Below are 12,303 nucleotides of genomic sequence, written 5' to 3' on the forward strand. Positions count from 1 at the left end.
TAAGCAGAATAAAATTTGGTCTTAGTCGTAAATTATTTTGTAAAACGAACTCCTGGATTGTAAATATTGTCATTGATGATTTGAAAAATCCCCCTGGATTTATGCTATCATACATATACATATGTATGACATACTAGTACATATAATCTATTAATCTTCCATAACTATTTTGCAGTTTTCAGTTGCAGCACTAGAACTTCGCTAGTGTATAGCTCTTTTGAGGGAAAAACTACATTATAGCAATTACAGAAAAAATATATGATCCCTGATTATCTTTAACTTTTTTGTGAGGTTATGGGCATGCTAGCAAGTAAAATATCTTTTGGACATAGATTTCATCATGTACAGATGTGCTAAGAATGCCACTCAAACGCATGTCAGTGTATATGAAATGATCATTTTATTACAATCCAATTAAATAAATATTTGTACATGTAGTTGCATTTACTCTGAAAGAGATACACATAAATGACAAATATCACAGAACATTGTAAATAAATGACATGTAATTCTGAGAACCAATTTTCATTTCAGCATTGTAACTTGTAATATCAGAATTGTCCCCTTATAGGTAAGCATTTTCACAACTTTTGTATGGTCAACATGTCTAGATTTCAATGATGAAAGTCCAGGATATCGACATTAAAAGTCCAAATTTCAATAACAAAAGTCCTGGATCCAGATTTCCATAATGAAAGTCCCGAATTCAATATCAAAGTCCAGATTTCAAAAACGAAGTTCTAGATATCAACATCGAAAGTCCAGATTTTAATGATGAAAGTCCAGGATATCAACATCATAAGTCCATGTTTTAATCAAAAAAACCCAGACATCACCAAAAGTCCAGATTTCATAAAAGAGAGTCCAGATTTCAACATCAAGAATCCAGATTTCAACAATAAAAGTCCAGATATGAACATCAAAAGTCCAGATTTAGCATCACATGGTAACCTATTTCTTTTTGCTTTTATCATCCTTTTTCTCCTCCTCTTGTGCCTCCTCCCCCTCCTCTGGTTCCGGGATGGGTGGGGGTGCGATGTGAGGGAAAACATTCTCCCCATGACATGCAAGTTTACCCTCTGATTTTAGCTGGCTCTCAATTTGTATTAGTCTGTTGAACAGGGCTATTCTCTCACCCCTCATGCCAACAGCCTAATAGGAGGGAATATTTAAGAAACTGGTCATAAAACACTAGTATCCTATCTGCACCATTAATTTTGAAAAATCTTGCATTCATGCCAACAGCCTAATAGGAGGAAAAAAATCAGAAGTTTTTATAACGAATATTTAAGAAACTGGTCATAAAATCACTAGTATCCTATCTGCACCATTAATTTTTAAATAAACGAAAAATATTTGAAAATATTGGTGGGGTCATAGAGAAAACATAATTGTGTGAAAAAACTGTACCATATCTGCTAGGAATGTGTCGGTCGTCTCTCCATAGCATGTAGTCAGCACAATTTGGTTCTCAGCATCTGTAATCAATTACAACACATTGGTTAACTTTAATTAAAGTTTTCAAACTGAAATCATTTACACAAGAACATTTTTTCAGTTATATATATAAAGGGTTTCTTGACATACTGTTCAACATTTTTCAAAATGACTCATTTACACAAGAAGATTTTTTTTAAAAATAAAGTGGAGCCTCATTTATCCAGACGCTTTGGTTCCTAGTCAATTTGTCCGGATATGTGAAGCATCTGGATATCTGAATTACCATTTAAACAAGATACAATAACATTAAAAAATTCTGTTCCAATGAAAAAAATGTCCAGATACTAAAGCATCTGGATATCTGATGTCCAGATATCTGAAGGCCCACTGTAAATTATATTTTGCATACTCTAACTCAGGTATTCTACATTGTACAAATACTCACCCTCCATTTTCTTTGCACAATCCAGGATATCTGTCACTGTGTTTAACTGGTCCATCTTGAGAATGATGCCGCTGGTTTTGAATTCTTCTGTGAGCTCCTCCTCCATTAGTTTGGCGGGGCGGGGGTAGGTGTGGTTACCCATCACATAACACTGATCACTGATCCTCTCGCACAGTCTCATCCAGTGTTCCTTCTCCTGTCACATATACAGAGATCAAATGTAAAATATTGTAAAGTTTTTGAAGTTCCATTTTTTTTTAGATTTGATCCTTTTAAGACAGTTTTCAGATCATTGAAATTTTATACTTTGATATTTTGAAATTCCGTTCAAAAAGCAAAATTACATTCTTCAAATCTTAACCCTTTATTAGAGTCTACAGAATATTTGTGACCACTAGTCTTACCTACTGTAAAATAGCACTACATGTACAAAGAAAAAAAAAGTACTATTTAATACAGTATTTTAAATATGAGTTAATAATTCCCTAACCTGTTTCCTCAGTGGGTCGATGATGGCAATGACTGATGGGTAGCGACCGAGTAGCTCCGCCCAGAACTCTACCATATCCTCGGGGACCTTCTGTTGTCCCCCCATCACCTCATATTTACCTTTCTCCTACAAGTCAAAGGTCAAAATTAGTAAATGGTCCCTTTGCACAATGACCTGTTATGCTACAAGATGGTGAATTTATTAGGTACACATTTAGAACTTAATAATGAGCTGGATTAAGGAAATATCATTAGGATTGATTACTGATGAAAAAGGAAACCTAGATTTTATAGGGGTTCTCTTCCTAAAGGATTTTTTACTTTCTTTTTGGTTTGGTGTGAAGTACGTGAAAATGTGACTTTTCTACATTTAATGTTATCCAAGTGATTAGATAGTACTTCATATTCAATATAACACTGTTATTCTGTAATGAGCACATCTTATCTTATATTAGTATCAAATTGTTATATCAAGTTAATTTTCAACTACAAGAATTAGTGATGTCAGTAAAGATATGACATTTACAATGAACTACATACAGTTAATCTTCATTATCTCAAACCTGATGGGACTAAGAAAAAACTACGAGATATCCAAAGATTTAAGATATTGAGGGTAAAATACCGTAATTCAAGAATATGTGGTTGGGTCACTTCCAAATCACTCGACTTATCCGCGGTATTCAAGATATCAGAGTTCAAGATACCAAAGATCAACTGTATACAGATTGACACTAAACATTACATTTGAACTCAATATCAGAAAATACTTTGAGGTCCTAAAATTATGTCAGGTAGAGTATTGATTGTTCATAATAATTTGAGTTAATAAAATTTCTATTAAATATATGTGAGTATTTGATTCTGAAACATGTATGCACAAAACTTTTAGATCCATCTTAATCATTTAAACTAATCAGGCATGACTGTCACAAATCATTTGAGATATTGGACACATGGTTTGGAGATTTATGAATTCTGACATTGTACAAGGCTAATAATATATATTACCCCCTATTTCCTCTCTCCCAACTGCCCCCCCCCCCCCTTAGAAAATGAAAAATATAATTTAGAAAATTGGATTATTTCAAGGCAGTACTCAAAGACTGATTAGGATTTCTATTACATTAATTGATTAAACTACAGATAACTCAAAATTTACTAGATGAAAAACTAATTCAAACTAACACAAAGACAATTTATAAAGCCACATCATATATGCATCACTCCATCTAAAACAATGACATAATTCTATTCAAAGATACTCAGTAAACGAACACATATCATCAACTACACAAACATAATTCACAATACACTGTATATAAACAAGTAAACTTTTACAAACATGCAGTTATAAATACATGTACCACAGCATATCTGTAAAGATTAGTTCACATCAATGTCATAAAAGAGTGCTGACGCTTCATTTGATACCTTGTGCATACCCTGGCCAGGGAAATCGGATTTGGCTGGTAAAGAGGGATCCTGGGATAGAAGTTATTAAATTACGTAAAAAAAGAAAAATGACGCCAAAGCATGCATGCCGCTTCTCAAGCACAAAATTGCAGTTGCAAAAAAAGGAACAGGTACTTTAAACTATAAAATTGAACATATATATAGCACAAAGACACAATAATTAAGCAATGTGACTGCATTAACAGCACAATGTGTACTATATTGTGATTGAACGCAGTGCGCAAAAACATGGTGCCCTGTCCTATAAAACCCCACTTGAACATCACCTACGCATTTAATTTTGGCATCAAACTCTTTTACCCAAAACAAAAAAATCTTCAGTACTTACTAAAGCCTGACCTGCTTTCTTATCCTTTTAGGTTAAACAGTAATTTTAACAATAAAATTTTATCTATAAATAATATTCCTATTCAACCTGAGTAAAGAATGTACTGCTTCAAAATGAATCTGGGGACAAGTACCAGTTGAAGACAAATAAGGTTATTCAAATATACATAATGCATGCACATTTCTTTCCATTGATGAACAACATGCAAAAATAATAATAAATTTTTTAAAAATGTTAGGTTATGTAAAATAGAAATTTAGAAGGGTAATAGATTAATTATATAGGTTGTGGGCTTACTACATGTAACTGATATCATTTTGCATTAAATATTTGTTTGATATAAAGAAATAATGGTTAAAAATTTTTTTTTTAATTAATGAAATTAAAAATCAATGTATGAGTTTAAAGCTAGGCTGATTACTTACGTAGTCAAATATTTCCTTGCCGGCAAGGTTGAGCGCTATGAAGAAATCCTCCCCCGGGGTCAGTTCTAGGCTGGTGATGGCATCCTGTAGGATGTCTAATCCTTGTTCAGGCTTGTCGTAGGAAGGACACAGGGCCCCAATGTCATTACCATACTGAGCAGCCATCTGAAAACAACATATTATTGTAAAACATAAATATTTTTACAAATGAAACACTTTTCTTACAAAGCGGTCATTTCTTGGCCTAACTTCCCTTGGATTTATGTTCAATATTTTATTATCAACATAAAAAATTTAGGCAGATCCGCTACCAAAAAATAAAAGGCTGGTCAAGTATTAAATCTCAAATCCCTTTCAACTTTTTCAATATATATTTTTAGTCTCTTTTGCATATATAAAACAATTAAACACTAGTGCATAACCTTAGATTAAAAAAAAAAAATAAAGTAAAGACTCATATAAAGAGATATGACTTCCTTCAGGTATGCACAGGATTAGCTGCATGCATGTACACAAAAATAACCATGCAAGCATCCATTCAAACAACATCAATTTTTTTTTACTATACATAGTAGCAGATCATTCAAATCACTTACCCCACTTTTGTTCACAAAATTTTTAGCCACATAGCTGTAGATTTTCTGACAGTACCTAAGACTCTGAAAAAGAGATATTCAAATGAGATTTTTTCAATAGAAATACATGATACAAATTTTATTGGTAATTCTTTCAACCACAACTATGGTCTCAGTAAATTTTCTTATTTTCTTTGTTACAGGAAAAAAGAGTTTACCTCAGAAATAGGCATTCCAGGTTTGGGGACTACCATGAATTCTTTGACACAGTTTAGTTTCCCTGGAGCTGACCTACCACTCTGAATAATGGTTACCATTGGAATGGGAATTCGCATGTCCTTGGGAATCTTTGTAATTAAAAAAGTAGTGTTTTATTTGGTGAAAAGAAAAAATAGAAATAGAGAGTAAAAATGCTGAATTAATCAATAATGCTCTCCTATCTCTTTTAGGGAGAGAGAGGGGGTGAAAGAGAGAGGGAGATAATTTTCATGAGGAGAAAATTTTCATGATGAACTAAAATGAAATCGATAGTTATCATTTAATACTGTTAAATGAGTAATTTCTGCTTAAATCATAAAAATTGTCAACACATAATTAGAATGCTGTCTTAGAAGAACCAAGTTGTAAAAACTTTGAGCTGCAGATAATGATGTTATTACTGAGACCCAATACAGTAGCCTGGTTCCCTGTCCCTGTTATGTTTCATGTATTCATGCCTTGGCAAGAATTATAAGCTTGGAAACCATACTAACACTACAGTAGTGCCTTACCTCTCCAAATCTGAGGGCAGCTATATGCTGATACACGGGGACATCCCTGACTGTGGCGGCGGCTGTACAGGCCGCTCGGCTCGCTACACACAAGGAGCTAGCACCGGGAAGTAGTTTTTCTTTTGGTTCATCTGGAATCACTACAACTGGGGCACTTTTTCCCTTCCTTTCATGACAAAAAAAATTTTTAATTCATATTAAAGAATTCATATATTGTAAAAAAAAAAAATGATGATTTTAGAAAAAGGTAATAATGATCTTTGCTGAAAATTAAATTATTCATTAAGAAAGTGTATAACTTCATGGTTAAAGAATATATTTAAAAACACTGAATTAAGATGTCTCAGGGTATTCCTTGTTAGACGTCCAGTTCTCTGAAGAGAATACATGTACATATATATACCTCAAGGGGGAAAAGGAAATACACATAACATTATCTTTTCTGATTTCTCCTTCATTGTGAAAGTATTATTTAAATTTTTAAATAAAATGATTTCATTGCTACATGGAGGCATCCAGTCGTATGCCTTTGCTGTTACCAAATGATCTACTAGAAGAGATGGCATGTACAAAAATTGCTCATATAAACTAGAATGTACAAGTCTTCATTAGGAAATTAATAGAATAGTTTTTATATCATGTACGACATGTATCATTCATGTATATGAACATTTTACTTCATTTCATTCATGTTCAGCAAAAAAAATTAATCTAATTAATGTAATTAAAAAATCATATGATATTATGTAAATGGACTGTACATGTGCAAAAAATTTCACTCCTTATCTAATACATTTATTTTTCACATGAAGAATTTGATTTAATTTAGAAAAGGTTATAAATGAAAAGATGATCCTTAAGACCCAAAAATTACTTCATTTCTATTTCCAAAAAGTACTGACTAATGTTAAATCTTTTGAAAGTATTTCAAAGTATCATCTCTATGCTGTGGACTAAAGGCTTGTTAAAGGCTTGAAGTATGTTAACAGTAAATGTTTGTAGACTATTCTACATCCAATGAGATATACCCATCACCAACAGAATTTAGAATGTGTGATATATAACTCACTTCTTACTGGGAACAGGGTTATTCCTACAGAATTACAGTCACATCAAATTTGTTGTTACGATATCACAATACTTTCTTGCCAATTTAAGTTTTTCAAGTTAAAAAATATTTTAAAACCAACATTGATCATCTAGTGAAAGTTCAAATTTGCTACAAATCACTGAAATGGCAAAACTGTCTTGCACTGTGTAATAATTATTTTTTCATGTAAGACATATTGACGATATTGTTAATTTCTTGCAAACACAAAATCAATTTCATTTTCAATTGTAAATCAGCACATTTACAAACATAAATTGTTATACAATTTCAAGGTCCTACCTAGTAACATAACTAACCATACAAGTACTTACAAGTAATCAAGATCACCAGCAATGCTGTTACTGATTAAAAACAAACTTATTCCCATCAAAAGATATTTTTAATACTTTAGCATTGTTTGATAACCAACTACTACTGTCAGATACAGGTTTTAAATCTTTACCATTGTGACCAAAAAAATAATATAATTAAGACCTTTTTTAATTCCCAGCAGTCAAAGCTGATGCAAAAATCACAAGCAAAAATAGCTCATTAGCATCCACTTCAAAATCAACACAGCTTTATATCTCATCAAAGTTCAAAGGGAACAGATACGGCTGCTTTTATGAATGTGATCCCCCCAGATACTCATTAAAAGTTTCCCAGGATTTCCAAAATGGAGTTCAAAATAGTTACTTAAGTTTCATTTGCCCTATCTTCTTGAGGACATTCATTCAAAATTAAAATACACTATACTCACTGATCACTGCTCCTGATTACAAATATTAACAAGATTCATCCGTATAAGAAAAAGATTAAAGTTTATCGTACTAAAGTGAAAAATAACACTAAACAGAATTTTGGTCCACAATGACCTACTTTGCTGATGATTTTCCTCCCTTCTTGCCACTTGTGCTAGCTGTATCCTCCTCTTTGACGGGAGTGGCCCTGTCCCCTCCTGAGGCCGCTAGCTCTGCTGCCTCCTTGGCCAACCTCTCCTCCTCTTCAGCCTTTAGTTCTTCATAGAGCTTCCTGCAATGCAAGCAAAAGTTAGGGAAACTTTTTATACAAACATAATTACAAAGTATTTGTTATCTACTCATACTCTCTAGATAATCAAAGAATTATTCTTTAATATAAAGGAAATTTCATATAGGAAATGCATTATCCTTAAATGAAAATCCCTCTTTTTCCATTAAAATTTTCAAAGAATGACAGCTTGCACATATATGTAGCTTCTCTTATCTTAGTCTTAAGACTGAACAAATAATATGCCATATCCTGCCCTAACAATCTGTCTACATGGTCTAAGTATTAAAAAAACCTCTGATGATTACATTAGTATATTGTCTACGTCTGATTGCAGGGCCGGGTCCACTCCCTGCAGTCTGTTGTTGATGTCTCCGTTAAGGAGAGCTATGGCTGCCTCTACACTGGCCTCTCTAGACTTGTCGTCCTCCTCCCGATCCTCGGGCTTTGTGTTCTCGGGTAAGGAACTGTTTGTAGATGAATTCAAAACTGTTGCTGCAAGCTACAAAAATTATCAGATCTACAAGTTTGCTCATTTTTGCATACTTTAAAGCATATACTTCAGGGAAATATTCATGGTAAAGAAATGATGAATTCAAAACTGTTGCTCCAAGCTACAAAAATTATTAGACATCCACAGTTGGCGCATTACATTTGCATTCTTTAAAGCATAAAATTCAGGAAAAATATTTGATGCTGATGTCATGGTAACAAAAACACTATTGTAATACCTTTTTATTATTTCTTAATGTGCAATACATGTCTGCTTGAATAGTTGTCTGTCCTTTGCTATCAAATCCCTGTCTTGCTGATACCTGTAACAGATTACGAAAAACCAAATTTATACACAATCTTTTGGTATTGGTTTGCTTTGTTGCCAAAACATACCTTTACTTATTGTTTTATAAGTAAAGTGGGGTAGGTTAAGGAAAATGTAATGAATACAGCAAGGAAAACTATATTTATTTAAAAATCTTAGGAGTGGCGCAGATATATGCATGAAAATAGTGAATCTTCAGTAGGAAATTAACAAGCATTAAAAACCCCCAAACCTTTGTCAGGTATACCAATGACACAGTACCTGTGATATGAGAGGTGTCTTTGCAAATTCTGCAAAATAGTTTGCCTACAATAAAAAAAAAAAATAATTGTCTACAATCTTTTATAATACAAACACTGAATAACTTTTTATGTTTAAGCCCAACTTTTCGTTAACTACGTACCAAATGCCCGTAAACATCGTCTGGGTTGTCGTAGAACATAGAATTTAACACATCTTCCATTTTCTTTGGTACACCATTTTGATCGTAGTACTTTACTGCTCTCTGCTTTAATTCATATCTTTCTCGAGCCTCTGCTGTAGAACTTGCAGAGGCCATTTTGTTTGTCTATTATTTATTCCAAAGAAATATATTTTAACCTCTATTACAAAGAATAAACAAGCACTTCTTGTAAGCGTCTTCAAATATCCGCCATATTCAACGTTGCTATGTGGGTCAGGTGAATATTTTCGAACTTATCATCGACCTTTGGGGAATGAACCTATTAATTCTATAGACATTGTTATTATCATTTTTATTTTCTGATTTTTTAAAGAAAAATTTCTTTTCTTTAAGAAGAATTTGTTTTTAAATGAAAATACGAAACTGCGACAAGTGCTATTTAAACAAGTCGTTCTATATAAAATTCGTTTACATTCAACGAGTGGTGTACTTCCGATATTGCCACTTTTGTCTATATTAAGTCAAAAGGATGAAAAGAAAATGAATATTGGAATAAAAACCTATAGAGAATTGTTGATTATAAGAAAATAAAGTTTAATCCTGCTTTAAAACACTTTATAAATAAAGACATTTGGATTATTTTATAATGTTTAATTTATCAGAAATGAATTCTAAACTGTGTTGATTAAAACTCAATAACAATATGCTTAGCAGCATGCTCTGGTGATATTGACATTTCGTTTTTCATTTCTGATGAAAAATAAATAAAATGAAATCATATTATTAATTAAAAAAAAATGAGAATATATATATATATTAATATCATTATTTCGACATGATTTTTAAATATAACTTTTTAAAAGTAAACAGATAAGTTATTTACATTGTAATCAATTTTATAATGTTTAATTTTTAGGCTTCAAGAGGATGCGAGTTTTGATAAATAAAGGGAAATGGGTCTTTTATTAAAATAATTGAGAGATGATTGTTTAATTATATACTATGAAAATGTTTTCTTTCTCATACATTTTACTGTACCTAAAAATGTCAAGTTTTCATCTGTTTTAGTCAACGTCATACCAGTTATGTAAATACATACATGTTTTGGGTATAGCCTAGGCATCGAATCCGGGCGAAGGGCAAGGGGAGGTGGGCTAAACCCTCCTTTTATTGCAAAGATATACACCATCTAGGCATTAAAAATGCGGCTTACCCTTTTTGGATTTATTACCCCCCCCCCCCTTGTTTTATTTCCTACCGACACCTACGTATTGGAAAGATAAAGAGTTGGACTGACAGACTTTCTACCGGTCTTCTCCTCTTTTCGACGGGAATAAATCAATTATAAGTTTATTGATAGATAAATAACAAATAGATGCTTTCCATTAATAAAATCTAAGTCCAGTATTCTTGTTTTTTATTCTTCAAAGTGCGGTAAGTGTCTCCATGGTAAAATATATTGATGTAAACGCTTTTTCAAAGTGCGTTGAGTTGGTCCCAAATTTAACGCACTTTGAAATTTTTTTTTCTAAGTGCGTTGATTTTGTACCAATTTTAACGCATGTTGAAAATTTCTGTTTCAAAGTGCGTAATTTTTTCAAAGTGCGTTGCCACAGTGCCAAAGTTGGACATTTACCACATTCCTTCGACGCTGATTGAAGTTCGTCAAATTTGAGATATGTTTCACTTAAGGAAACATAAAGCATAAGCTGAGATATTTATACACAAGAAGCATTTGATACTAATGCAGGAGATACATATATGTAATACATGTACTTGTACATTTACATGTACATATATATATAGGCAAGCATGTGCTTGTGGATTTTTAAACATTAATGAATTTTTCGGAAAAATGGAGACACTCCAAAATTAGATATATTTTTACCTCCCTTGGGTGTTTTTGTATCCCATATTAAACTAGAATCAATACTCATTTTGAAAGAGGGATGGCAAGAGTTTTGTAATAATGAATGATTGTATTGCTCCAGGAGACACCACAAATCAGGGGCCAAAAAGGGGTCCTACCCTATCTTGTCCTTTATGCATCAAAGATCACAGACAATATAAATGGTATGTATCAATTCACATTGAATCCACATATAATTCCACTTTTTCATAAATTGACTACACTTTGGAATTTGAAGCGAATTTGTCTAATTTGAAAAATATATTGAAGTTCAAATACACTGTATCTCGACGCGAAATTGCATGGACATGTACATGCAGTCAAAACTCTATAAAAACGTTCTTAAAAAAGTTTGAGTTTCATCCAAATACATGTTTTAACTAACTTGACGAGAAGAAAAAACTTCGGCAGAGGTACAATTCTGTATAGAGGGAGAGACCACAGGCACCTGACGTTACTTATTTTTCTTTCAATGAAAAAAAATATACCCATGCCTAATAATAAACGTTTATTATTAGGTATGTGTATATATTTTTTTATTAAAAGAAAAATAAGTAACGTCAGGTGCCTGTGGGAGAGACGTAAAATGGGAATTTTTACCGGGAATTTTTCAGATGTCAATAAAGACATTCAATTCCCCTTATGCTTGCCCCTTTCTTTGATGTCAGGCATCTCAGATGTCAATGAAGACTGACATTCAGTTTACGTTCCCCTAATATTGCTTGTTTGCTGTCAAGCATTCTTTTTTTGTATGTGGATTTTATTTTTATATTACATAGACTGGAATAAATCTGACAAAATAGCGATTTTTTAATGTTTAGTTGTTTGTTTCAATTGTTTGTCTGTTTGTTTAAGGTTCCTTCGATAATTTTTCTCTAAAATTACTAGTATTTTCCCTCCTCACAACTTTTGCTCTACAACATCCCAAGAATTTTTTTTGAGGGGGGTATCAAAGATTAGCGTTAAAATGCTCTTTCACTGACTTTACCCTAAATCTAAATCAGAGAAAATATGTAGAAAATTTAATGGCATGTAACAGGATTCAACGAGGAATTGATCCACCCAAAATTTTTATTTAAGTAAATACCCATCTTCGCAAACCAC

At 32.5% G+C, this 12,303-nt stretch overlaps 1 protein-coding gene across 1 annotated transcript; it reads right to left on the reverse strand.

The window, feature by feature from the left end:
• Positions 1-377: 377 nt before the first annotated feature.
• LOC134249127 (enolase 4-like) lies at positions 378-9,557 on the reverse strand. Its single transcript, XM_062731481.1, has 16 exons — positions 9,291-9,557; positions 9,149-9,193; positions 8,799-8,882; positions 8,376-8,569; positions 7,918-8,070; positions 7,018-7,041; positions 5,949-6,114; positions 5,397-5,525; positions 5,200-5,262; positions 4,604-4,768; positions 3,809-3,859; positions 2,376-2,501; positions 1,886-2,081; positions 1,411-1,478; positions 1,208-1,246; positions 378-1,152 (listed from the first exon to the last, which is right to left on the reverse strand). The coding sequence occupies exons 1-16, from the start codon at positions 9,444-9,446 to the stop codon at positions 952-954; spliced, it is 1,860 nt and encodes a 619-aa protein (XP_062587465.1). The 5' UTR covers positions 9,447-9,557; the 3' UTR covers positions 378-951.
• Between the last annotated feature and the right edge of the window lie 2,746 nt (positions 9,558-12,303).

The sequence above is a fragment of the Saccostrea cucullata genome, unplaced genomic scaffold (genome assembly GCF_032062105.1).
Source record: "Saccostrea cucullata isolate Sc308-1 unplaced genomic scaffold, CSIRO_AGI_Scuc_v1 ctg1280, whole genome shotgun sequence".
Lineage (NCBI taxonomy): Eukaryota > Metazoa > Mollusca > Bivalvia > Ostreida > Ostreidae > Saccostrea > Saccostrea cuccullata.

Excerpts from the sequence above, each read along its gene's own strand:
- LOC134249127 (XM_062731481.1), bottom strand. The coding sequence starts at position 9,446 with ATGGCCTCTGCAAGTTCTACAGCAGAGGCTCGAGAAAGATATGAATTA. Across the intron at positions 2,502-3,808 it reads CTGGCCAGGGTATGCACAAG|GAGAAAGGTAAATATGAGGT; the intron begins GTATCAAATGAA and ends TTTGACTTGTAG. Across the intron at positions 1,153-1,207 it reads GATTTTTCAAAATTAATGGT|GCTGTTGGCATGAGGGGTGA; the intron begins GCAGATAGGATA and ends CCCTCCTATTAG.